We start from the raw sequence: 26,805 nt of genomic DNA, 5'->3' as shown, positions 1-26,805 counted from the left end.
TTCACATGAACCTTCACTTAACAATCTCATTCAAAAATGTTATTACATCACTAACAGAGGCAGGAAAAATGCAGCCATAAAGAAAGGCAGAAATTTAACATTAGGTTTTTCTACTGTACTACTGTTACAAGTTACCTTTATCAAGTTAAAACTTTCCATATAACTGCACTTATAATTTATTTTTACTCAGGCATATGAGACATGTATCCTAGCCACACCATCAGGTTTGCTAATCCTTACTCCCTTCCATGGCTAACTCCAAAGTACATAATTTCCATCCCACTTTGAGGTCATCTCTGCCACACATCAAATGAGCAAGAGGTAGTATAGTAGTGACTTGGAAATTTGTTATCTTGGCTTAACATTACTAAGTTAGGGAAACTCAAATTTCTTTCTTCTAATGGTAGAAGCAGGCAAAGGCAGGTCTAGGCTAAATTAAGCCACAGGATTCCTGCCATATTCATGAGTCATTTGTCAAAGTTACCTAGAAATCATAAGACACATTGAAATATATACCCTCACTGAAAAAGGCATGAACAACAACAAAAAAGAATATGCCAATGCTAATCTGTTCATCTTTTGTGCTTCCTCTCTAACATTATTTTCATTATTTGCAATTTTGTATGAACATTGCTTCTTGCACTTATTTACACATTAAGTTCACTTATAAAATTCTAATTTAAACACATGCACAGACATAAGAGATTCAGAATACAAAAAAACATTGTAACAAGGTCTTCTTAATAGTGTAACAGTTCATCCTCAAATGACGTGCTAATTTCTTCTTATATAAGCTGGAAAGTTTCTGCCAAATAACACAACACATGAAGCAAATTTTCTAATAAGGTAATTTTGAAACAAACAAAAATAATGGAAAACTATATTATTTCACATATTACCAGAATGTTCAGTACATTATTTTCCTTGTCTCACATTATCTAGTTTTTCTGACACCATTCACAACCACAGGTAAAATCCACTTCACCCTTTTAAATTTTGCTGGAACACAAGTATGTTCACTCCTTAATGTATTATATATGGCCACTTTCATGCTGCACTGGTAGAGTGGAGTAGTTTCAATAAAGACTGTTTGCAAAGCTCACAAACCAAAAATATTCACTAGTTGGGTCTTCACAGAAAATATTCACCAACCTCTGGTTAGTAATTAAAACCCCCACATTTTTTAGTTTAAAAAGAGTTTTCACTTAGATAAACTCAACTTAATTTCTACAACTCTTATTAATAATGGAAGCATACAAAAAGTAGGAAACCCTAAAATACGTACTACCACTTCAATTTTCCCATTCTATTGCTTTTACAGGCACTTATTTTGTTATTCCTAAGTGTTGTCCAAATAGTTTAAATTCAGCATTAAATCACTAGTATTAAGCAAGATTATTTGAAACATGTGCTATGTTTTTCATTATTTTCTGTAGCTTTCACTGGAGATACTCATACACCCAGAAATCATTTTAACTAATAACCATATGAACATTCACTGAACACCATCACTAGACTAAAAACAGTAATTAATTTTCTCATCTGTGAATTTTTAAAAGTTACATAGTAATGTTTCTTCTGTATCTTCAGGGGTACTACTAATAGAAATAATAATATTCAGGAGCCAGTTTTAAAAAATAGGGAACACACTAACTGAAGTTCATGTCAAATATCAAAATAAGCAAGCCAGTAACATTTAAAGGTTTTGGTGGTGTTTCTGACTTCACCCAATCTCTGCCTTTGACTGTTATTTTTACATTATTATGTATTCCCTTTCTAATCAGCAATTACTAAAATCAAGAGCAAGAATTGAAGAAATGAACATTATAAAGAGAAAGTTCACAGAGGGACAAGTTTCGGGAAATATAAATCTGATATTCAATTATAATCTATTAACTAAATGTCATTAAATAAAGCTAAAGTCTATGTTCTGGGGCCAAAGCCAAAAATAATATGCAATGATTTTTTTTTTTAAAGAATGACAACTAAAGGTCAGGGATTTAGCTCAGTGGCAAGCACAAGGTCCTGAGTTTCATCCCCGAAACCAAGAAAAACAAACAAAAAAAGATGACTAAAATAGTTTATTCTATCTTGTTTATTTAATGTACTAACATTTTCATATGTATGTAAATATTTTTAAATGCTCATAAATACACATCTTGAAGGAAATACATAGAAATTTTAAGTGGTTATCTATTAATTGTAAGAACACTAGTCAATTTCCTTTTTAAGAAACTGTTTGCTGGGCATGGTGGCACATGCCTGTAATCCTAGCACTTGGGAGGCTGAGGCAGAAGGATCACTGAGAGTTTGAGGCCAGAGTTCAAGGCCAGGCTAAACTACAAAGTGAGACCTTATTTCAAAAAACAAACAAAAAAACTGCTTATAAGAATTTTCTTATTTTCAAATATAAGTATGGTCTATTTTTAACATTAAAATAACAGCCAGGCGTGTCGGTGCATGCCTGTAATCCCAGTACTTGGGAGGCTGAGGCAAGAGGATTGCCCTGAGTTCAAGCGCAGCCTGAACTACATATCAAGATCCTATCTGAACCCCCCCAAATAACAGTAATAAATAAAATAAAAGAGAATAAGAAATACTCATTATTTCATCTAATGATGTTTTTAAAGTTAAGTATTTTAGGATACACATATAATGAATTTTAAGTATCCCAAGAGTAAGGAAAATTATTTTTGTCGTTGAGGATTGAACTCAGGGCCACACACGTTAAACATGTACTCTACCACTAAGATATACTCTCATTCCCCAAAATAACCTTTTTGCCCCATGTGTGCTAAAGGCTATACAACAACAATGAAAAAATCCTAAAGACAGTTGTCTTGCCATTCCCCACTTCTGCTAGCAGAAAGGTAAGTATGTAAAGGTTTTTTACTTTATACCACGAAGTAGAAATAATTACCTGCACTGTTGGACCTGAGGATAAGTTAGCAAGGACGAAAGAAGAGTCATAATACTATTTGTTGACGCTGTTAGATCATCTAATTCCAGGAGAGCATCCCATAACGTATTTATAATGAAGGGTACCTATAAAATCAGTTTTCAAGAAAATATACCAATTTTACATGAAAAATTCACAAGCTCTGCCAAATTATATTTCAAAGGTCACTACTGAGTCAACAACATATACAATTCCAATAAACTTGAACAGTGTGAGTTTTAAACCACGTTAAAGAGGAGACATGTATGCTATTAACAATTCTCTATTCCTCTTTTCAGTACCATTTAACTTCACTTCAGCACTTTCCTCCCTAACCAGACTCAATCAAAGCAGAAGTCAGAAAATAAAACAGCCAATATTCTACTTTATGTAACTTTGAAAACAATACTCTATAGAGATATAATGCATGCTCCTCTATGTAAAGCAATTTTAGTGCTTCTGTAAATGTTATTAACCATCACTGAAAAGATAAATTTAATTTTTGAGCTTATAAAATAACACTGATTGCACTTTTACTTTGTGTTCTGGAGTCAAAAAAATGGAACATCAGCTACATCATTAAAAGAGCCACTTCAAAAAAATGAGATCAGATTAAAAAGCCAAAAACTAAAATCAAAATAAGCAAAAATCTCATCTCTAAAAATAAAAAGTAATGTCGGGCGTGGTGGTGCATGACTATAATCCTGGCACTTGGGTTGCTGAGGCAGGAGGATCACCACAAAGCCAGCCTGGGCTACATAGTGAATTCAAGGCCAGCCTGAACTACATAGCGAGACTGTCTCAAAAAATGAATCAATCAATCAATAAGGAAATTATTTAAAGAGGAAATAGCTACTTTCTTCTCAAAGAAGTTCTCCACATATTATGTACATGAAAAGAAGTAGATGTGCTCTTCCCAAAGATTGCATCCATCAGGCTGGGCATGGTGAAACACACCTGTAATTCCAGCACTTTGGGAGGCTAAATAGGAGGATTGCAAGCTCCACCCCAGTCTGGAAAACTTAGTGACTTAGACCATCTCAAGATAAAAATAATAATTTTAAAAAAGGGCTAGGGATATAGCTCAGTGTGAAGGCCTTGGGTTCAATCCCCAGTACCATAAAAGAAAAACAGAACAGAATAAAACAACAAAAAGATTGTGTGTATCAGAATGCCTGTCACAAGCAATTTGAGGGTGAAGAAGAAAAAAGTACTCAAAATTTTTCTTACTATTCCACATCCCACATGTAAACATGCTCAAGGGAAGAAGACCTAAAAAGATTTAATTTACCTTTTGTGTCTGAAGATAGACAAGGCTTTCTACTACAGGCACTAATGAAGCTGCAGCAACAGCTCTGACATCATCATCAAGATCCTGGAGTCCTTCAATTATTCTAGTCAAAACTTTAGGTAATAAAGTATTAATTACATCCTGTAAAATGGTACATCAAAATAGGTTAAATTTTTATACTAAAATTATTATACTTAAAAATTTCTATTAAGTTCCCAATGAAAGCATGAATTCTAATATTTATGTATTTAAGAAGACTCATATAAACAGAAAAGAAAAATAACATCAGTAGAAGCCTACACAAGCACACTTGAAAAAGACTATAATACCATCAAGTACTTTATTAGTGGATGTGATTCAAACACCATAACACGTTTCCTAGGTGAAACTACGAATTATCTCTGTGAACACACATACATATACATGCCCCGTGCTAGAACCTTAGCTTCCATTTCTTATTCAAAACCACTGACAACCAAGGAGGTACAACAGGGAAAAAGCCATCACCTCCTGCCTCTCACTACTCTAATTTAATCTTGTCTTTTAATTTTCCCAATATAGTGAACCCCAAAGGCTTTTCTTGTGGTCCTTATACTAGGAATCTCACTAAAAATTGGTCTTGCTATAAAATAGGGATAGCTTTTTAAAAACTATTGCATGTAATAGTTTGCATTTGCTTGTAATACTGCTTTCTCTACATAGGCTATATAGCACAACACAAAAAACAAGTCTTTGCAGCTGGGTGTGGTGGCGCATGCCTGCAATTCCAACACTCAAGAGGCTGAGGCAGGAGGATTGCTGCAAGTTTGAGGCCAGCGTGAACTACACAGAGAGATCCTGTCTCAAAAAAAGAAAAGAAGTTTTGTTTTTGAGGGTTTTTTGTTTTTGTTTTTGAAGGTTTTAAGTGAGGAGAGGGGATTAAAGGGGCTAGGAAAAGCAAGAGGGAGTTTGAGTCTGTGATCAGAAATCATAAGGGAATGTTTTGTTGCTGGCAATTAAAACAAACAAAAAAAAGAGATAACCATAGAAAACTTCAAAAGGCTGTGAATTTGCCTTTAGAGATAGGAAGGGAGGTTCTATTATGTAGTGAGCACATGAAGAGAGGAAAAGCTCTTCCAAAGCATCAAGTTGTCATAATGGAAAATGAAATAGTCCAATCTCTAAGGGCCTGACAATGCTGTCCTAATCTGGGAAGTATTCAGGGAAATTAAACTGTTAAAAAAACATTTAAGTCCTGGTTTCTCTACAGCATTTCATTTATAATCTCCCTTTTTACTTTCACTTCTTTTTTCTCAACACAGTCTGTTGGCACCACTATTCCCAGGGTAAAAGCAACTGCTCACAAAAGTTCCTAATTCTGACACTAAAAAACAATTGGGAAAATAGGGGAAAAGGGGATGTTTTACGGCATTTCATACTGGAATTCTGAACCAATTTTTCCCACAAAAAGTGTTATACATGTATACAGATTATACAGCACTATTAGTGGAATAAGAGACTTTCAGATATATCATAAATGAAATAGGCTGTTGTGGATCAGTTCCTATATACCATGAAAAGCATCATCATCTATGTTTCAACTACGAAACATGCTATCTAGTTTTGACTTCTGGTACTAATCCTAACTACTTTGTAACCCTGCAAAAGGCATCTAACTTTTCAGAGCTTGTTTCTTTGTATCTGTATTTTCTTTTTATAAGGCTTGTTATAAAAGAAGAAAATATTGATAGGCGATGAGAATAGTATGTGATTATACAGGTTGTTTACTTTTACACTCACTCTAAGTTTCCTGAGGTATGTTTCATGTTTATTTCTGCTACGTGGATCCTACACAACTTGGAACAGAGGCTTATGGACCTCAAGAGTATACAGTTAAAATTTAAATGAGTTAAAACAAACCAAATTATGAAATACACAGTTAGTTGTGGCAATGATTATACAGGAAAAATAATCCTTAGTTTTTTGGGGTTTTTTTGGTACCGAGGACTGAACTCAGGTCCTTGTGCTTGCGCAGCAGGCAGCAAAACCACTGAGCTAAATCCCCAGCCCAATAATCCTTAGTTTTAAAGAAGCAATCACTAACCATCTTGATTCATACTTAAATTCTTAACCTTAAGGGTATCACCTATCTCTATGACATGTCTCAAAAGGCAACCCTTGAAGGACTGGTTTATGTGCAACACTAAGACTCTAAAGCCATTTTGTATACCCAAAGAAATAAACTAAGACAGAAAGACCTTTCCACATAAGCTTCAAAAATTGAAGTATTTACCTGACGAACTGCCAAAGCATATTTTATTCCCAGCAGACCACCATGTCTAACTTCCCATTGTTCTTGTGTAAGTAATTTTAGCAACACATCCACAGTCTTATGAACTCCAGTTTCATTCATGTGTTTTAAAACCACACCTAATGTTTGAGCACAAGTTTCTCGAACTGGTGCTACGACCTACAGATGAGAAAGAAAAGTCACATTTGCAAAATATTTATTTTGTAGAATCTATTTGATTGGGAAAATTTTCACTTGGGTTACACTTACTTCATCAGAAACAAAGTCTCCAAATCTGTCCAATGCAAAAACACAAAGGAGTCTAATAACTAAGTCTTCCAACCACTCTTGATGCTGCTGAATCATCTATTAAAACATAATTATTTTTAATAACAAAGACCACATTTTGTACTGGGGTCTGATGAGGATACCATGGGTACAAAATAAAAAATAAAATGACAGATTATTTTAGTTGAATGAACAATAACCAAAACGTAGAATAGTTACAATCTTTAAAATTCTTTAATACATCTTTAAAATTGACCATATCCTCTTTGATAACTAACATGATTCAGATATATCACATCCAAATTCTTTTTTTTTCTTTTCCAAATTCTTAAATTCACAGATTCTGTTACTTAGACTCCCAAGACACATTAACTACTTACAGTCACTGTGGTGTCAAGTATACTTGTCACATATCTACTATCTATCCTATTACCAGCTTCTCTTGCTACACCAATTATGTTGCTCACTGAGTTCTTCACTGGCTTCTTACCTTACTCTGCTTTCCAATTCATTTTATCTTGCTCAAATAATTTGCTTCTACATGTTTTTCCATTCAATGTTTCCAAACATATCTTTCCCTTGCACTCATTCTTCCAATATCTTTAGATCTATTTCTTCCTATAGTTCTTACTTTTTTTACTTCTACATATTTATCTCACTTGCTCTCCTACTTCATGGGAAGTATTCTTATTTCTTTCCTATATTAGAAAAAAAAGCTAACAATTACAAACTAGCAATAATCATAGCTTTAATAGACTTACCTCTTCTAAGGTGCTATCTCCCATTTTACCACCACTTTTCCCATGAGCTTTAAGAATTTCCCTAAGTCCAGTGCCTGCACCATGTCGAACCTAAAATGAACCAAGAAGCAAATGTCAGAGCTTAAATGTTTAAAGAAATCAAGTTTAATTTTTTCAATGAGAAAATGGGATATTACATTTTTAAGAAATTAATAAGTAGTACCTTAAAAGAATGAGTTTTTTCAACTATCCAAGAAGAATTACATATACTCATTTCACAACTTTTTTGGGTACGTGGAACATTTTAAAAGTCAAACAAGAAAAGAGCTATTTTAAAATTCTACTGAGATATAAATCTACCTGGATGTCACTCCTATATCCTCTACCCGGATTTCAGTAATATCCATACAAAGGGAAAGAAAATATCATGCCCAAACACCAATAGTTTATGGGGACATTCTCCTGCAGTCCCAATTACTAGGTGAACTGAAGTGAGATTACCTGAGTACATGAATTTGAGACCAGCCTGGATAGTATAGTGAGACCTAGTAACAAAAGAGGGATCAAACAAAAGTGTGTAGCTCAATGACAGTGTTTGTCTAGCGTGCATGAGGCCCTGGGTTCAATCCCAAGCACCACAAAAACAAAAACAAAATAAGCTTCAAAGTTACCAGTGGTTAAAAATGCCAAAAGAAGACAATTCAAACAAACTGTCTCATGATTAATACTTCACTGAAGCCCTGGGGACACTAACAACCATACTCATTCAAAACCCCACTTAAGCTGAGACTTGAATAACTTTAAGGGACTTTTTTTGGGGGGGGTACCAGGAATTGAACTCAGAGCCTCGTGCTTGCCAGCCAGGTGCTGTGTCACTGAGCTACATCCTTGGCCCTTGCGTAACTTTAAACAAAAGTATATCAAGGAAAATAGACTACGGTATAGCTCAGTTGTAGAGCACTTCCCTAGCATGTGTGAGGCACTGGATCAATCCCTATCACCAAGAGGTTAGGGGGTGGGGAGTGGGACAAATATGCTTAAGACTTATCCAAAGTGGGGTTTTTAAAAAATCTTTTTTCTTTTTTGCAGTTCTAAGGAATCCAACTCAGGGCCTTCTAACACTGAGCTTTGTCTTCTACCACTGAGCTAATATATATCCTTAGCCCCAAAGCATTTTTGTTTTATTTTTTAAACTGCCCAGGGCCAACAAAAGGAAGACAAAATGTTTTGAGACTACTACCCATAAATTCAACTAGAGGCTTCACTTTCAAGTCTTTTACATATTGGGATCTATTCAAGATCTTCTGTGAAGGAGTATTTGTGAGGCTAAAAAACTACTGTTTTGGAGACTACTGTTCCTCCCTTCACCTTCTGGTGCTGGGGCTTAAATCCAGGGCCTTGCACATGCTAAGCACATGCTCTACCAATGAGCTATATCCACAGTCCCAGAAACTACTGCTCTGACTCAATCAAAATTGCCAATTTACAAAAAAATAGAAGCAATTTTTACTGCCTGGGAGAGAAATGCAAGCCATAAGAATGAAAAGAAATAAACAATTCATTTCAGAATATGATATAAAGGATACGAAGATGAAAATTCAGTCTAAAGTTTTCTATTTAGAAATTCAATGATATGCTGTACCCTGAGTCCTGAGAAAGACACAAGGAAGAATATGGACACTAACAAAGTATATGGTTCTTGACATTGTTTCCTTCATTAGTGCAAAAAACACAGTTGAAAGAAACTGTAATAAAGATTCCTTACCTCCCACGAAGGATTAAAAAGGTCATTGCAAAGTTCTTCACAAAAGCTTTCCAAAGGCCATTCATTTGTCTACATAAGAAAGATATAATTGCTACTAGTTCAAAAGGTCTATTTTATGCTAACAAATCAATAGAAAATATTTATTTGTAGGTTTACTAATAGTAAACAAGTTTTTAAATTTTTCAATAAGGTCTTGACTAATGAAGATTTCTATTAATAAAATTTCTCTCACTTGACATGTTATTAATACTTTCTATGAAACAATAGTTTGAGAAAATGACAAACAATTTCAATGAATGCTTTAGGGTATTTTAATAGTACCTCTTCAGTTAAGGAACAGCTGTCTGGAACATTATCAATCAAGACTTTGGAATCATTTGCAGTCTGATTAATAACAACATTTGCTATTTTCCGTCTCTTTTCTTCTGGCTCTCCATCAGTGCTATCATTGCTAAAAAATAAAGGTTACCATTTTAAAAAATGAAAAAAGGCTAACGTGAACCACAATGAATGGTAAGAGACTCCATCATTTGAACAAATGTTTTACCATATTCTATTTCTATGGTTTATTTACAATCTCACATATCAAATACCTGAAATTAACTGCTCAATTTTTTTGAACAAACTGTGTCTAATGGTCAGTAATGTTCCCTTTTGCTCTGGACAAATCTAACATCTTTTTTTTCCTCCCCTCTCTACAACCATCTCCTGTCCTTTTAAAATTTAAACACCCTTAGTTCAATAATTTAAATCTGACCTGACTCTGTCTCAAAAATAAAATTTAAAAGGCTAGGGATATAGCTCAGTGCTCACTGGGATCACATGCAAGGTACTGAGTTCAATCCCAGTATGAGAGGGTGGAGGACTAGAAGGGGAGGGACGCTGTCATTAAAAAGCTCAATAAAGAGTTTACACTTTTTTTTGGTTTTTTTGAGACAAGGTCTCGCTGTGCAGTTCAGGTTGGCCTTGAACTCACTATGTAGCCCAGCCTGGCCTCGAGCTTGCAGGTATCCTCCTGCCTCAGCCTCTCAAGTGCTGGGATTACAGGTACTATATGTGCTACCACACCCAGCCTAAGAGTTTATACTTTAAAGAAGTAACCTTTAGTACAAATTTCTACCAAGATGTTTATTATTCCCTACCAAGATGTTTATTATTATATACTCCCTTTATGCCTAGCTTTTTCTTTTTCTTCTTTTTTTCCACCTAGTGTTGGGCTTTATGCAGGTTAGGAAAACACTACTCCTGAGCTACTTCCAGCCCTGTCCCTACCTTTTAAGCAAACACTATAAACAATTTTTAGCTTTATACGAATGGAAAGAATTTAGAAAGTATTATCATCCACAACTAAGCCTTAATGTTGTAAGCTTTCCAATATTTATTAACTCATCATTTACTCAAACATTTTTTTAACACTACTAAATATTCTTCTTTAACAGGTATGAATGGGGGCCTAACAAGCTCCTCAAAGAGCATCTGAAAGAAATCATTCTGAACTGAGGACTGCTGGTCCAAGTCACGTACAGATAACACTTTTCATTAACTCATTAAGAAATTGAAGATAATGACATTACCTATAGAGTTCTTTTCTACAATAAGATTAAGCAAGCAAGTGGGATTACTGTCTGCTACTTAGCACAGGCCCAGCCTAGGCCCAGCCCAGGAACAGGTGATGTAATAGACAATACTTATTTTATTAATGCAGTATTCTTGTGATTCTCAGACTATCTTTCTGAATTTATTCTCTACTACTTTCCCTCCCTCCCATGTATATATTGCCCTTTTGTTTCTAGAATATTCCATGATTAGGCATTTACACTTGTCCCTTCTGCCTGTAATGTACTCCTCTTGTAGATCATCAGCCCTCATGTGAAACTGTTAATCAGTAAAGAAAAAAACTCTGTTCATATGGACTTTTCTGGCAAAGTGTCTTAGTCCCTAGTAACAGTAAATATTCTGCCAATTGAGCAAGACAATCAAAACAGTATTCCCCAGGGCCAGGGATTTAGCTCAGTGGTTCTGCTGCCTGCCTTGCAAGCATAAGGTCCCAAGTTCGATCCCTGGTACCAAAAAACAAAACAAAACACCAGTATTCCCAAGCTAAAAAAGTCAGCAAAATGTTTTTTAAAAATCAAGCAGACAGATTTATTCTACATAGCATTATTAAGTACACAGATTACCTTTTCTCATTAGTTTCCACTGCATCCCTGGATCTCTGTTTTGCAAATAACTTGGCCATTCTTTTAGCTTTGTTCTTTTGTCTACTGCTCATTCCTGCTCGAAATTCTGAGTCAATCAATTCAGCTGCCTGGAGAGTCTAAAAGAGTATAAGAATGCTGTTTTAAATTAAAATAAATACCTATAGTCTCAGCCTGAGGATTGAGCTATAACTTTCAGTACATACAGATTAATCACACTCTTTCTCGACAGTCTCACGTATTGTTGTATGGCTGTCTTTCTTTCTTATTCATCCAATTCCCAACAAATACGCCTGTGTTTCTTAACTGTTTTGTTTTGGTACTGGCGATCAAACTCGGGACCTTGTGCTTGCCAGGCAGACAGCGGTACCACTGAGCTAAATCCCTGGCCCTATGTTTCTTAACTTTTAAGGCCACACAAGGCACAAATGAATACCCTAACACAGAGAGAACTTTGATGAAGTGAGACTTCAAAATAACCACAACGGCACCTAAAAGTTATGAGAATAAAGAGTGTCAATAAAAGAACTAATGAGCATCATAAGCTGAAAAAATAAAAATAAGTCTTTAAGAAACTGATAACCTATGGTCAGTTTAGCACACATGCTCCTTTCCTCTTAATCATTCACTGCCTACTTCTGCTGCTCTCTTCTCTATTCATGGCAAAAAATAGACTGTATGACAGGCCAAGTACATTGGCATTCCCCAGCTACATGGTAGGCTAAGGCAAAAGGGTCACTTGAATCCAGGAGTGTGGTCCTGGGCAATAGAGGGAGACTTGCCGTTTTACAAAAAAAAAATAAAAAGACTGCATGATAGAAATTATTTGCGTGTGAGCCTAGAAAAATCCTTCTGTGCCTAACTGTAAGACTAATTCCAACTGGAATTTACACTTCTACAACCAGTAAGGGCCACTAGTGTGAATGATCTCCTATAGTCTTGGTCCAGAAACCACAGGCGTATACAGTATTAAGCAAATGCAGCTGTAATGAGCCTATGACAACAACTAACCTTAAATAACTTCTCTTAAAGATCTGTGATGTGTTAGGCCAACCAAACTTGAATCCAGCAAACCTCAAAATAACACTGTCCATCCTACATCCAACTATTCTTATGTCTACAGCCCACTTTCTCTAATATATATGCCTATTCATTTTCTTACACCATGCTCAGTATCTCATTATATTATCACATCACTGTTATCTTTATTTCCCTTTATCCAATGTTCCTCTTTATCTTTTATTTACTTTTTATATTTCCCTTTTCTACCCTATTTCCTTCTATTCCTTCCTGCTTATGATATTTCTGCCTCTTTATACTCACTCCTTTTCCCAATCAGTATCTGCCATTTTTTTGTTTTCTGCAAAAGTTCATCATCACACACACCTTAGATCTAAAAAAATATACTTTAAAATTCCAATGGTTTAGAGGACAACTAGCATAAAGGGCAAACAGAACCATTCTCCACCAAACTAAGGGGTAAGGACATGGGAATAACAAGATAAATAAGATTTTCTTTTTAAAACAGAGTCTCACTATGTAATTCAGGGTGACCTTGAACTCACTATGTAGGCCAGCCTAGCCTAGAACTCATGGCAATCCTCCTGCCTCAGCCTCCCAAGTGCTAGGATTAGAGGCATGCACCACACCTGGTGCCTAGAAATTCTTAACAGAGGCTAATGGGGCCCTAAATAATATTGGAAGGCAGGGAAAAGAGTACTGAATTCATTGAAATGTAATATATCATTTGTATGTGAGGAAAGCTAGTGGTTACTAGAGCTTCAAAACAGCCTATGGCATTAAAAAAAGTAGAAGACAGAAGACAGAAGAAGAAAAGAGAAGGAAAATGAGGAGGAACAGCAGCAGCACCAGCAGAAGATGAAGAAGCAGCAGAAGAAGCAGAAGCAGAAGTAGAAGCAGAAGCAGAAGCAGCACACAAGCATCCATTGGGAATTGAAAGTACAGGGAAGGAGGAAGAGAAAGTGAAATTATGGTACAGCCACAAAATAAAATAGAATGAAACTGTCAAAAAAGAATGTGGTTAAATCTGTATGTGCTGATATATTTAGTTGTATAAGTGGGGAAAGGTAAACATGGCTTAAGTCGACACATATATACATACAAACATAGACACATACACATACACTTGTGTATCTAACTTAAAAAGGGTTGCCTCTGGGGCATGGAAACATGTATGCTCATAAATTGCCAACCAGAAACTTCTTTTTCTTCATATAGTATACCCCTTTTTAATGCTTAAAAGTATTTTTTGATCATATTTCTCAATTTTAAAAAATGAATCAGAGCTCTAAACGCTTCTACTATCATCATGTCTGACTATGATAACCCTTACTATCTCTCATTCACCCAAAATATTATTTTTGTCTTCCAGAAAGAACAAAAGAAAGAGCAAGTAGAACTAGGATCTTTCAATACCAGTGGCTCCTGAAAGGTCCACCACAGCTTTTATATAACAGTCCAATGTATAGAAAGTAGGCTGAGTTTCTACCTCTACAGAATCAGTCAACAGAAATTCAGTTAATGAAGACACTAAACTGTAGTGGCAATAAACAGCAAAAGTATTTTTAAAACATTACAACTGTGTAAGCAAAATGAAGCAAACCCTTTGTGTTGCTACTTGCAATCAACCAAGCAAATTTTTTACCTACAGGTTGTTTGTTTACAAGGGCTGCTGAAGTTGGGGTATAATCCAAATCTTCATCATTGAAGAGTTCTTCAGTACTCATTCCAATTGCTTCTCCCATATTAAGGCCAAGTTTTTTTTGTAATAGTTTTCGTTGGCGAGCTATCCTCTCTTTAGGATCCACTTCACCTTTAAAAAGAAAAGGAATATATTTTCTCCAGATTAGCTAAAAAATTTTCTATGTGCAGGTCAGACCCCAACAAATAAAATACAAAAAGACCCCTTCTGCCAACAGAACAAACCAAACTCATAATAATCTCAACATTCCATGAACTATTATCTAATTATGACTGCAAAATATTGTTCTAATAAAACATTCTAAGAGTTTTAACTGAGAGTCTAACATTGCTTCATTGCCAATCATCAAGTATGTATATATATATATATATATATACACACACATATATATATATAAAATTCATTCCTATGGAAATAAATTGATATTTAATTATATATTTTATAGCTACACTTTGTAACTGAAAAATCTTACTAGGCTAAGTTTGACAGAAAAAGATCAACAATAAAGGCTTATTCTGAATGTAGCTTCTATGTATTTTAGGATGAGATAGCCCTAATAGACCAAATAACAAAGATAAAGAAATAAAAGCAGACAGATTTTGAATGTCTCAAGTAAAACCTCTCAGTCCTTCAGGGGAAAACAACAAAACAAAACACACCACAAAGGTATTATTTCAAAAATAAAAATTGGGCCTCAAATAGCTAAGCTAAAAGAAACATTTCTCTGTATTACTGAAAATTTAATTTAAAAAACAATAATTATCTGTTTCTAACCATGTCTGGGTAAGTTCCTCTTGGACTAACCTTCTGCAGCTAACAAACTGGTCAAAATATTTTTTAAAAACTCTGAAGGCACACACTGGAAAGGGAGCAAAAGTAAGTATTTACTTATGTCAGCTGTCAACAGCTGGAAGAAAAGAATAGCACTGGTTGTTTCTACTTCTTGCAGCTTTTAGCCTAATGGCAGATCCAGTCCATCTAATGTAGAGCAGCTAAGACTTGGATTAAAAACCCATAGTCTTTCTGGCTTGAAGAACTAGAAGAAAGTTAGGGATCACTACAGTCACTAGAAAGTAGAAAAGGGAAACGCAGAAAAGACAAAGCCAGATAGAAGAAGTCCCAAATTCTGTATAAATACAGCACAAATCTCTGGCTTATGCCTGAGCTACACACATGCACAGCACAGACTCCAGCAATACAGCTAAAGCTAAAATTTAAAATCTAAAATTGAATTGTGAGTTGTTCATTACACAGAAGAGTGTACTTGCACTTCTGAGCTGTGTCAAATTAAATGCCTGCCAACATAGGTAAACAAAAGCAGTAACAATCGCTGGGCATGGTGATGCATGCCTGTAATCCCAGCACTCAAGGGAGGCTGAGGCAGAAAAATTGCCATGAGTTAGGACAAGCCTTGGGGCTGGGGATTTAGCTCAGTGGTTTTGCCGCCTGCTGCGCAAGCGCAAGGACCCGAGTTCAATCCCCAGTACCAAAAAAAAAAAAAAAGTGAAAAAAGAAGGACAAGCCTGGGCTACATAGCAAGTTCAAGGCCAGCCTGAACTGCACAATGAGACCTTGTTTCAAAACAAACAAACAAACAACAGTAACAATCTTTAGAAGAATATAACAATCAAGTTTTTGCACAGGGTAACATTCATAATATACAGACACAATCCAGAATTTACAATGAAATAAGAAAATGTAATCCGTTCTCAAAAGAAAGGCAATTAATGGGAACCAACTCTGACATGACCCAGATGTTAGAAGATTTTAAAGCAGCTCATATAATACTCAATGTAAAGAAGATACTATCATAATGAATGAAAGATAGGATATATCTTAGTAGAGAAACAAAACCATTAACAAAAGAACCAAATAGAATTGTACATTTGAAAAGGGCGAATATGATATGCAAAACATACCAAAAGAACTATTTAAAAAAAGTTCTGTAACTAAAAACATCTGAAAAAAAATTTTAAATAATCACTGGATGGGTTTAACAGCTTAATGGAAGATAACAAAGTGCAAATAAACTTGACAATACAAACCACCAAATCTAAAGAACAAGCAGGAAAAAAAGAAAATAATGAAAAAATATAAACAATTCTATTCACTATAGCAACCAAAAAGAAAACTTACAATTTACATTCTGAAAACTATAAAATATTGTTCAAGAAATTAAAGATCTAAATAAATGGGAAAACATTCTATGTTTATGGATCATAAAACAATATTGTTAGAACAGAGATACTTCACAATTGTGGTAGTTAAGCTTGATTTTGTCAATTTGATTGGCGTGGGTACTGAGGAGATGAGTCAAATACTTCTAGGTGTGTCAATGTATCATGACCTTAGACACTGTATCTGATCCCATCCTCCTTCATTTCTGGTGCTGTTCCCCTGCTCCTCTTCCTGATGACCTTGAACTAACTATCTTTGTTAAATAGTGCCCTTTGACCATAATATTTCTGCCTTGGAACCAGCAGGCCATGGACTGAATCCCCTGAAACCATGTGCCAAATTAAAGCTCTCCTGTAAGGTATTTGTGTCTCAGCAACTGGAAAGCTGACTAGTCCAACTGACACACAGATTCAACAAATTCTTATCAAAATATCAGCAGGCTTTTTTTCACAACATGGACAGACTGATCCTAAAATTCATACAGAAATACAAGAGTCAGAAGAGCCAAAATCTTATAAAATAACAACTGGGAGGTTCACACTTCTTGATTTCAAAATTTATTAAAATGCTGTAGTAATCATAAGGATATAAAATAAAATTGAGAGTGGTACTAGCATAAGGATACAGAATAAAATTGAGAGTTCAAAAATAAATCCATGTGTAAATGGCCAACTGATTTTCAATAGAGTTCTAAGATAATTCAATAGAGGAAAGGCAGTATTTTCAATAAATGTGTTGAGACAACAGGATATCCATATACAAAAAAATGAAGTTGGACTCTTAAACTCACAAATATTAACTCAAAATGAATGGATCAAAGGCCTACCAGAGATAAAGTTATAAAACTGTTAAAAGAAAACATATCAGTAAATGCTTTTGAATTTGGCAATAATTTCTCATACGTAACACCAGAAGCTTGGGGGAAAAAATAAAAGAAAAATAGGTAATTGGATCATCAAAATTATAAACTTTTGGGTTTCAAAGAACACTGTCATGAAAATGAAAAGTGGTAGAGTACCCCTGGTATTGGGGGAAACAAGCAAAAAAGGAAAGGATCTAAACAGGTATTTTCCTAAAGATATAGAAATGGTCAGTAAACACATGAAAAGATATTCAATATCAGGTTAGGGAAATGTGAATAAAAAAAATCACAATGAGATATGACTTCACAGTCACTACTATGGGCATAATAAAAATATCAGATAATAAATGTTGGCAAAGATGTGGAGAAACTGGAAGTCTCATACACTGCCAGTAGAATGTAAAATGGTTGGGTCACTTTGGAAATTTCGCAGTTTCTCAAAAGGTCAAATACGGTTGCTATATGACCCAGAAATTCTACTCCTAGGAGAAATGAAAACATATGTCCACATAAAAACTGGTACAGAAATATTTATAGTATATGATATGCAAGATAGTCTTAATAACCAAAAAGGAAGAACAACGCAAATGTGCACCAACTGACAAATAAACAAAATGTACTATCTATGCAATGAAATGTTACTTAGCCATAAAATAAGATTACCTCATACCCACTACAATGGCTACTAACAAAAATAGAAACTAAGGGACTTGGGCATACCTCAGTGATGCAGTGCTTGGCTAGCATGTATGAGGCTTTATGTAATTCCTAGTACAAAAAATAAAACTGGCAAGGAGGCAGAGAAATTGTAATCCTTGTGCACTGCTGATGGGAATATAAAATAGTTCAGCTGCTATGGATAACTTATGCCAGCTCCACAAAAAGTTAAAAATGAAATTACAATCTCATTGGCAAATCACTTCTGGATAAACACGCAAAAGAACTGAAAGGAAAAATTCCAACAGGTATTTGTACACTACTGTTCACAATAGCATGATTCCCTATAGCCAAAATGCGGAATCAACCCGAATGTCTATTGATGGATGAAATATGATATATATATACATGGAATGTTATTCGACCTCTAAAAGGACAGAAATTCTGGCATATATTACAACACACATAAATTTAGCACCATGCCAAGTGAAATAAGCCAATCACAAGTAGACAGAATAATTTCACTTACATGAGGTATCCATAGTAGTCAAATTTGGACACCTGAAGAGTCAGAGGGTACCAAGGCCCTTTAAGAAAAAAAAATGCCAAATTCAAAGATACAAAAAGTAGAGTGGTGGTTGCCAAAGGCTAGAGGAAGGCGGATGGGGTGTTGACATTTAATGGGTATATTGTTTCAGTTTTTAAGACAAAAAGACTTCTGAAGACTAATGCTTCAACAATATGAATGTGCTTAACAGTGAACTATTTACTTAAAAATGGTTAAGAGGGTAAATTTTGTGTATATTTTACCACAATTTTTTAAAAACCTGTCTCATAACAGTAATAAAAGTTATTTTTAAAAAAGTAACAATATATGCTAAAACGTGAATGAACCTTGATAACATTCTGCTAAGAAAAAGTAGTGAGACAGGCATAGTGGCACATGTCTGTAATCTCAGCACTTGGGAAGCTGAAGCAGGAGAATCACGACTTCAAGGCCAACTTGGGCTGGTGAGTTGGAAGGCCAGCCCGAACCATATAGCAAGACACTGTATAAAACAAAACAAAACAAAACAAAACAAAATTTAAAAATTTATAAAAAAGAAGCAAGTCACAAAAGACCATATGCTTCAAAAAGTGTGCTTCAAAATGAAGGAATGAGGGGATAAGTGTGTTTGAAACCAGGGGGATTATTTTCAGATTAATGAAAATGTGTCTTTTACTGTAATACATTTTTAAAATTTAAATATTTACCATATATTTCAATCACTCCTTATGGTAATTCTAATTTTTAGTTTTTGCTTTGGACACCAGCATGAGTAGAGCCGACAATAGTAGAAACAGATAAAATTATAACAATCGTGGGGATGGGGTATAGCTTAGTGGCAGAGCATTTGCCTAGTATTCATCAGTCTTTAAGTTTCATCCCCAGCACAGCCAAAGAAAAAAACTAAAAAAATAAAAATAAAAAAAATATAATAATCACAACACACTGGAACTTACGGGACACAATGAAAGCAGTCCTACCAAGGAAATTTATAGCAGTGAATTCCCATATCAGAAAAACAGCAGGCTCAAATAACCTAATGTTGAACCTCAAGCTTCTAGGAAAAAGAGCAAGTCAAGCCCAAAGCTCATATGATGGAGGACATTATAAAATCAGAGCAGAAATTAATTCAATGGAGACTAAGAAAATGCAAAGAGGGCTGGGGATTTAGCTCAGTGGTTCCAGTACCTGTCTCAAAAGTGCAAGGTCCAGAGTTTGATCCCGGTAGCCCCCCCCAAAAAAATAAAAAGCAAAGAATCAATGAATTGAAGAGTTGGTTCTTTGAAATATTAAATAAAATTGACAAACCCTCAGCCAACCTTTAAAAAATAAAGACTAGGGCCAGGGATTTAGTTCAGTGGTTCCATTGCCTGCCTCGCAAGCACAAGGTCCTGAGTTCGATCCCCAGGAACCAAAAAACAAAGGAAAGACTCAAATCCATGCAATTAGAAATGAAAAGGGTGAAATCACAACAGATCCTGCAGAGATTCAGAAGGTCATCAATACCTACTTTAAGAACCTGTGTTCCAATAAGAAGGAAAACACAAAATACACAGATTCCTAGATACGCATGAATTACCAAAACTGAATCAAGAAGATATAGAAATCCTAAATAAACCAATATCAGTGGAAATGTATAATAGGTAATGTGAAATAGGAAGAAAAGGGGCAAAGGGGAAGGAAGTGGGAGGGCTAGGGGAAAGGATAGAAGGGAATGGGATTAATATGAGAAAATGGAAAAATAGGAACAAAATCTTTGTAAATAGGGAGGAATGGAGGGGTTGAAGGGAGGGCTGGGCAAGGGTGAAAAATAAGAACCAAGAGAGATTATGTAAAGGTGCAAATTTCCAATGATGAATGTCATTATATCGTATACCTAAAATGTACCAATGATTAGAATGAATAATCGATAATGTAAAATAGGAAGAAAAGGTCCAAAGGGGTAGGGGTAGTGGGAGGGGCAGGGGAAAGGAAAGAAGGGAAAGGAAAAATGCTGAGAAATGGAAAAAATGGAAATAAAGTCTTTGTAAGTAGGGCAGGGTGGAGGGCATGAAGGGAGGGCTAGGAATGGGGAAAAAATAAGAACCAAGATGCATTATATAAAGGTACAATTCCCAATGAGAAATGTAATTGTGTTGTATACCTACAATGTACCAATAAAAGAATTTAATACAAAAAAAAAACCCAATATCAGTCAATGAAATTGAATATGTAATTCAAAAATTATCAACAAAGAAAAGCCCTGGCTCTGATGAATTCACTACCAAATTCTGTAAGAAATTAAGAAAAGACCTACTCTCGCTACTCCTCAAACTCTAATGAAACTGAAAAAGAAGCAATACTCCTATATTCATTGCTGGAAGCAAGCATTACCCCGATTCCAAAACCAGAGAAGGATCTAACCATAAAGGAGAATTACAGGCCAATCTCCCTAATGAACACAGATGCAATAATCCTCAGAAGATACTGGCAGGCCAGGGATTTAGCTCAGTAGTTCTGCTGCCTGCCTCGTAAGCACAAGGACTAGAATTCGATCCCCAGTACCAAAAAAAAAAAAAAAAAGATACTGGCAAACAGAATGCAGCAAATCATCAAGAAGGTTATATACCATGACCAAGTTGGATTCATCACAGGGATGCAGGGACGGTTCAACATACGCAAACCAATAAATGTAATACACTATATTAATAGAGCCAAGGCCAAAAACTATATGATTCTCTCAATAAATGCAGAAAAAGCATTTGACAAGGCCCAACACCCATTCATGATAAAAAAAAAAACAAACCTACAGAAAACTGGTATAGATGGTCTTTATCTCAATCTGAAAAAAGTCATCTATGACAAACCAACAGCCAACATCATACTAAATGGACAAAAACCTGAAAGCTTTCACTCTAAAGTCAGGAAATAGACAAGGACGTCCACTGTCACCACGCTTGTTCAATATAGTTCTAGAAACATTAGCCAGAGCAATTAGACAAGAGAAAGAATTAAAAGGAATAAGGATAGGAAAGGAAGAAGTTAAATTATCATTATTTGTGGATGACATGGTACTCTACATAGAAGACCCCAAAAACTCCACCAAAAGACTTTTAGATTTGATGACCAAATTCAGCGGCATAGATGGATACAAAGTCAACACTCAAAAGTCAATACCCTTCCTGTACATGAATAACAGACTCACACAGAGAGAAATTAGAGAAACAATCCCTTTCACAATAGCATCCCCCAAAAATGAAAAACCTAGGAATCCATTTAATGAAGGAAGTAAAACACTTCTATATTGAAAACTACAGTACTCTGAAAAACAAGACTGAAGAGGATATCAGAAAATGGAAGACATCCTTTGTTCTTGGACAGAAAGAACCAATATAGTGAAAATGGCCATACTTCCAAAATTGTTATACAATTTCAATGCAATCCCAATCAAACTCCCAACAGCATTAGAATTAGAAACAGAATTAGAAAAAACAATCCTAAAACTCATTTGGAACCAGAAGAGACCTAGAACAGCAAAAGCAATTCTGGGCAACAAAGGCAAAGTGGGGGGTATCACAATCCCTGACTTTATACTACAAAGCTACGGTGATAAAAACAGCATGCTACTGGCGAAACAACAGACCTGAGGATCAATGGAACAGACTAAAGGATGCAAAAACAACTCCAGACACACTCAACCACCTTATCTTTGACAAAGAGCCAAACACCTTCACTGGAAGAAAGATAGCCTTTTTACTAAATGGTCCTGGAAAAACTAGCTTTTCACATGCTGAAGATTGAAACTAGACCCATATCTTTCACCACACACTAACCTAAAACCAAAATAGATCAAAGATCTAAATATTAAAACAGAAACACTAAATCTGCTGGAAGAGAAAATAGGCAGAATGCTTGAGGATGTAGAAGTTAGCAAAGACTTCATGAACCAAACCCAGACTGCACAGGAAATACTACAAAGAATCAACAACTGGAACATCATCTTATTAAAAAGCTTTTGTACAGCAAGAGAAACTACCAACAGATTGAAAAGACAACCACAGAGTGGGAAAAATTTTTACCAGCTATTCTGATAAGGACTATTATCTAGAATATAAAAAGAATGCAAAAAAATCAGACCCCCCGCCTTTTAAAGACCCTATGCAAAAATGGACATCTGAAATAAAAAGACATTTCTTCAATGAAGAATTACAAACAGCAAATAAATATATGAAAAAGTGTTCAACATCACTGGTCATTCATGAAATGCAAATTAAAACAACACTGAGATTCCACCTCACTCCAGAAAGAATGGCTGCTATCAAGAAATCACCCAATAACAAATGTTGGAGGGACTGTGGGGAAAAAGAAACCCTTCTCCACTGTTGGTGGGAGTGCAGACTGGTGCAACCACTGTGGAAATCAGTGTGGAGATTTCTCAAAGAACTAAAGCTAGAGGTTTCATTTGACCCAGCTATATTTCTTGATATCTTCCTGAAAGAATTAAAAGCATCATACCACAGCAATATAAGCAAACCCATGTTTATAGCAGTTTGTAATAGCTATAGCTTGGAAACAGCCCACATGGGCATCAACTAACAAGTGGGTAAAGAAGATATGGTTTTTTTATACAATGGAGTACTACTCTGTCATAAAGGATGAGCTTCAGACATTTATAACTAAATGGATGGACCTTGAGACCATACTCTTACGTAAAATAAATTGGACACACATTTTTAAATACCACATTGTTTCTCTGGTGTGAGAAACCGAAAGTGGAAATAAGGACTGAAATGTGTAATGGATGTTGGGAAATGGGGAAAAAAGTGTTCAAATGGGAAGAGGAACAAGGGAGGAGAAGGAAAGGACAAGAAAAAAGTTAGAATGAAAAATGGAAACAGCTTTTGTACATAGGGAGGGCATTTAAGGGGGGGGAAGGGATAAAATAAAATTTATTTAAAAAAATAAAAATACAACAATCATATGACACCTCAAATTCCCAGAATTGTGAAAACATACCACAATCTGTACTACAGTAATTCTGATTTTGAAATCTATTACACGGAGGCTCTGTTAGCTAATGAAATATTGTTGAAATATTAGTATGTATGAACTAATGATACATATTATATATTCACTTAGAGTTGAAAAATAATTATAGTTTTAGAACAAATACTGCTCCTGACCTTCCCTATTGATACCATTCTCCCACTACCTTTAAATATCAGTCAATTTACATTTCAGGACATGTTAGATTACGATGCTTGATAAACAGCATATTAAGTGACAAATTAGTTTGAAAAAACAAACTTTAGACTTTATTCTACAGGTTACTACATACCTGATTTTTCATCTTGGACTTCAAATTCTGCACCAGCAGACCCCAAAAGTGATGCACCATGTTGTAACAATCTACATATATCAAATCTGTCAAAATTCAATCGATCTGCAGTAGAAGAATCTTCCATAGAACTTTCTGAAGTAGGTTCTAGATGAGGTTTAGAAGTATTAATTTGATGATACAAAGTGTAAAATGAAAGAAAACAGCATAATCATTACTTGCAGTGTGTGGGTAATATTTTTTAAAAAGTAAAAATGGAAGACATAGAAAAACTACTATGGATTCATTTATAATCCTTTCTTCATTATTAACTCCCCTTCCACAAGCATCAGAATACTAGTGGGTAACTGTTTTCAAGTAAGAAAGCATAATGTTAGGTGAAGAAATGCATCTTCATGTTGAAATACATATAAATATCATGTACCTTCCATTGACTGTTGAAGAATTTTTAAATACCTAAGTTGCAAAGCAATGAATAAAATGCATTCATGAACAAGGCCAATAAGCATCATCTCTCACAATACCTGAGATACATCCAGCAACACAAAGCAACTATCCATTCAACAGAACTCACTTCCCATACTCTAAGCAAATTATAATATCGTGTAATTATATATCCACCCATATTCAGAACAAACTTCAATCTCATAGTAAATTGCTGAAATTACATGTCCATTTGAGACCTCAAAGAACCTATAAAAGGTTACCTATATGGTAAGTGTTAAAATACATTGTAATTGCTCACTAGCATAATAGTTTATTTAGCTGGCATTTGCATGTAATTTATCTGTAAACTAAAGTATGATTGCTTAACTTAGATTAAAGGGAACTCGTGAATATTTTAAGTTTTTTAGTGATGACAAGAAATCTCACTTATAAACTTTAATGCTAATGTAACTAATTTAATCAGTTGTCTTTTTTTTTAACAAAGGAATCTTGAGTTGTAGTGCCTCTATACCAAAATAAGAAGGGATAATGAGTTGGAAAAGGCTCTTTTCTATAACAAGTTATAACTCCACCAGGTTATACATTTCACTTAACAAGAGAAAACTAACAAAATAACTCAAAATAGCCGGGGAGTTAGCTCAGCAGCACAGCACCTGCCTGGCAAGGGCAAGGTCCTGAGTTTGATCCTTGGTACAACCCCCAAAAAAGGAAACAACAACAAAATAACTCAAAATAATAGGTACCTGCAAATAAAAGCAACAAATTTAGGTAAGCTAAGATTCATGCTGAAAGTGATGCTATCCAAGTGGCTTAACAGTGCATCTAAATGTACCATATTAAATTTTCACTTGGGGAATATATCTTCTATCTTATGGAATGAAGTACTGATTCTACAACTTCAAACAAAGCCTATCAGGATATTTAAGCTAAATCTGTAATTTTATCCCTTGGCATCAATCATACTATGTACTACACAGGTGATAAGTGATTCTGTTGCCAAATTATAGAATCAAAAATAAATCCAATTAACATTTAAAAATTAAATAATTTTCACTTACAATGCACATTTTTACAGATTTTCAAACCATCTGCTTTGTTTTGTTGGAGATCACACCTATGGCACTGCACATTCCAGGCAAGTCCTCTACCACTGAGGTACATCCCCAGCTACCATGCGTTCACACGTGTTTCCTCTCTTTGTGTGTATCTGTCTCTTGTCTGTTTGTCTCTCCCTCTCCCTCTCCCCCCTCCCATCTTTCTCATACTTGGGATAGAACCAAGGGATATACAACATCCCCGGTCCTTTTCATTTTGAGACAGTGTCTCACTAAGTTGCCTAAGCTAGCCTCAAACTTGCAATATTTCTCCCGCTAGGTCCCAAGTAGGCGGGATTATAGACACACAGTACTATGCCTAGCTACAATTTTTTTTTTTTTTTTTTTTTGAGACAAGGTCTTGTTTTGTAGTTCAGGCTGGCCTTGAACTCACTGCAACACTCCTGCCTCAGCCTACCAAATGCTGGGATTACAGGCACCACGCCCAGCTATAATTTGTTTTAAATCTCATTACAGGAGTCTGGTGCAGTTATGCACACCTGAAACCACAACATTCAGAGGCTAATGAAGGAGGCTTGCAAGCTCAAATACCACCTGGGCAACTTAGTGAGACCCTGTCTCAAAATAAAAAATAAAAAAGGGGTTGAGTTGAATCCGTGCATGGTGGCACAATGCCTCTAATCCCAGCACTCATGAGGCTGAGGCAGAAGGATCACCACGCATTCAAGGCTAGTCTGGGCTACATAGCGAGTTCAAGACCAGACCAGCCTGAATTACATAGTGAGACCCTGTCTCAAAAAAGAAAAAGAAAAAAAAAAAGGGCAGTGGGCTGGAGGACACAGCTCAGTGTGAAGCCCCTGGATCAATTCCCAGGGTTTCTGAAAACAAAAACAATTTTTTTTTTTAACCACTACACAACATCTAAAGAGCACATAAAAAGCTTAAGATTTACCCCTCCAAAAATCCGTATTTTAAAAAAATCCATGTTTCACTATGCCTAAATTTAGAAAATTAGTCTAAATTTCTAAATTGTTTCCCAGCAACAACAACAAAAAAATGGATTGTTTTAAATACTTTCTTTTTTTGGATTGTAAACTCTTTTAGGGGAAGAAATCTCTGCAAATAAAATTACACTGCAGAATTAATTTTTAAAAATATATAAAAACATTTTATGTATCCTGTCATTTTAAAAAAATTTACAGTGGTGAAACGCATATTATTTATTATCATTTCCTGACAAAGTTATACCAGAAGTATGAAAACTGAGCCTTTAAATAAAAACTGAAATTATTAAAATATAAACTGCATGTAATAGTTAATTCCACAGTTAGATTTACTTCAAACTACTTTTTCCACTAAAAAGCACCTTGTTTGGTTCTTGGCACTGGATTCCATTCAGGCACATTTTTCACTATAGCTTCAACAGCTTGTCCTGCTGCAATCCGGGTATCCCAATTTGCACTCCTTAAATATATCAATACCTTAAAAAATTATTTTAAAAAAGTTATATATCAAAAAGCATTGTTTGCTC

General features: G+C 35.2%; 1 protein-coding gene across 3 annotated transcripts in view; it reads right to left on the bottom strand.

The window, feature by feature from the left end:
* Positions 1-26,805, bottom strand: part of Btaf1 (B-TFIID TATA-box binding protein associated factor 1) — a 117,487-nt gene that overhangs the window by 69,072 nt on the left and 21,610 nt on the right. For 2 of the 3 annotated variants that reach the window (XM_004838507.4, XM_087185568.1), the window contains 11 exons: positions 26,641-26,755; positions 23,773-23,919; positions 14,159-14,322; positions 11,472-11,608; positions 9,613-9,742; positions 9,292-9,360; positions 7,548-7,637; positions 6,769-6,864; positions 6,502-6,678; positions 4,230-4,370; positions 2,921-3,045 (listed from right to left, as the gene is read on the bottom strand). In XM_004838507.4, the coding sequence (XP_004838564.1) occupies positions 2,921-3,045; positions 4,230-4,370; positions 6,502-6,678; positions 6,769-6,864; positions 7,548-7,637; positions 9,292-9,360; positions 9,613-9,742; positions 11,472-11,608; positions 14,159-14,322; positions 23,773-23,919; positions 26,641-26,755 (1,391 nt within the window). Of the gene's footprint in view, positions 1-2,920; positions 3,046-4,229; positions 4,371-6,501; positions 6,679-6,768; positions 6,865-7,547; positions 7,638-9,291; positions 9,361-9,612; positions 9,743-11,471; positions 11,609-14,158; positions 14,323-18,437; positions 18,496-23,772; positions 23,920-26,640; positions 26,756-26,805 lie in introns of those variants that run through there. The other variant, XM_087185569.1, reaches the window with a different exon arrangement.

The sequence above is a fragment of the Heterocephalus glaber genome, unplaced genomic scaffold (assembly GCF_053883595.1).
Source record: "Heterocephalus glaber isolate CG9 unplaced genomic scaffold, H.glaber_assembly_v1.0 deba00001497, whole genome shotgun sequence".
NCBI classification, from domain to species: Eukaryota; Metazoa; Chordata; class Mammalia; order Rodentia; family Bathyergidae; genus Heterocephalus; species Heterocephalus glaber.
This window is presented reverse-complemented; position numbering and strand designations above follow the sequence as displayed.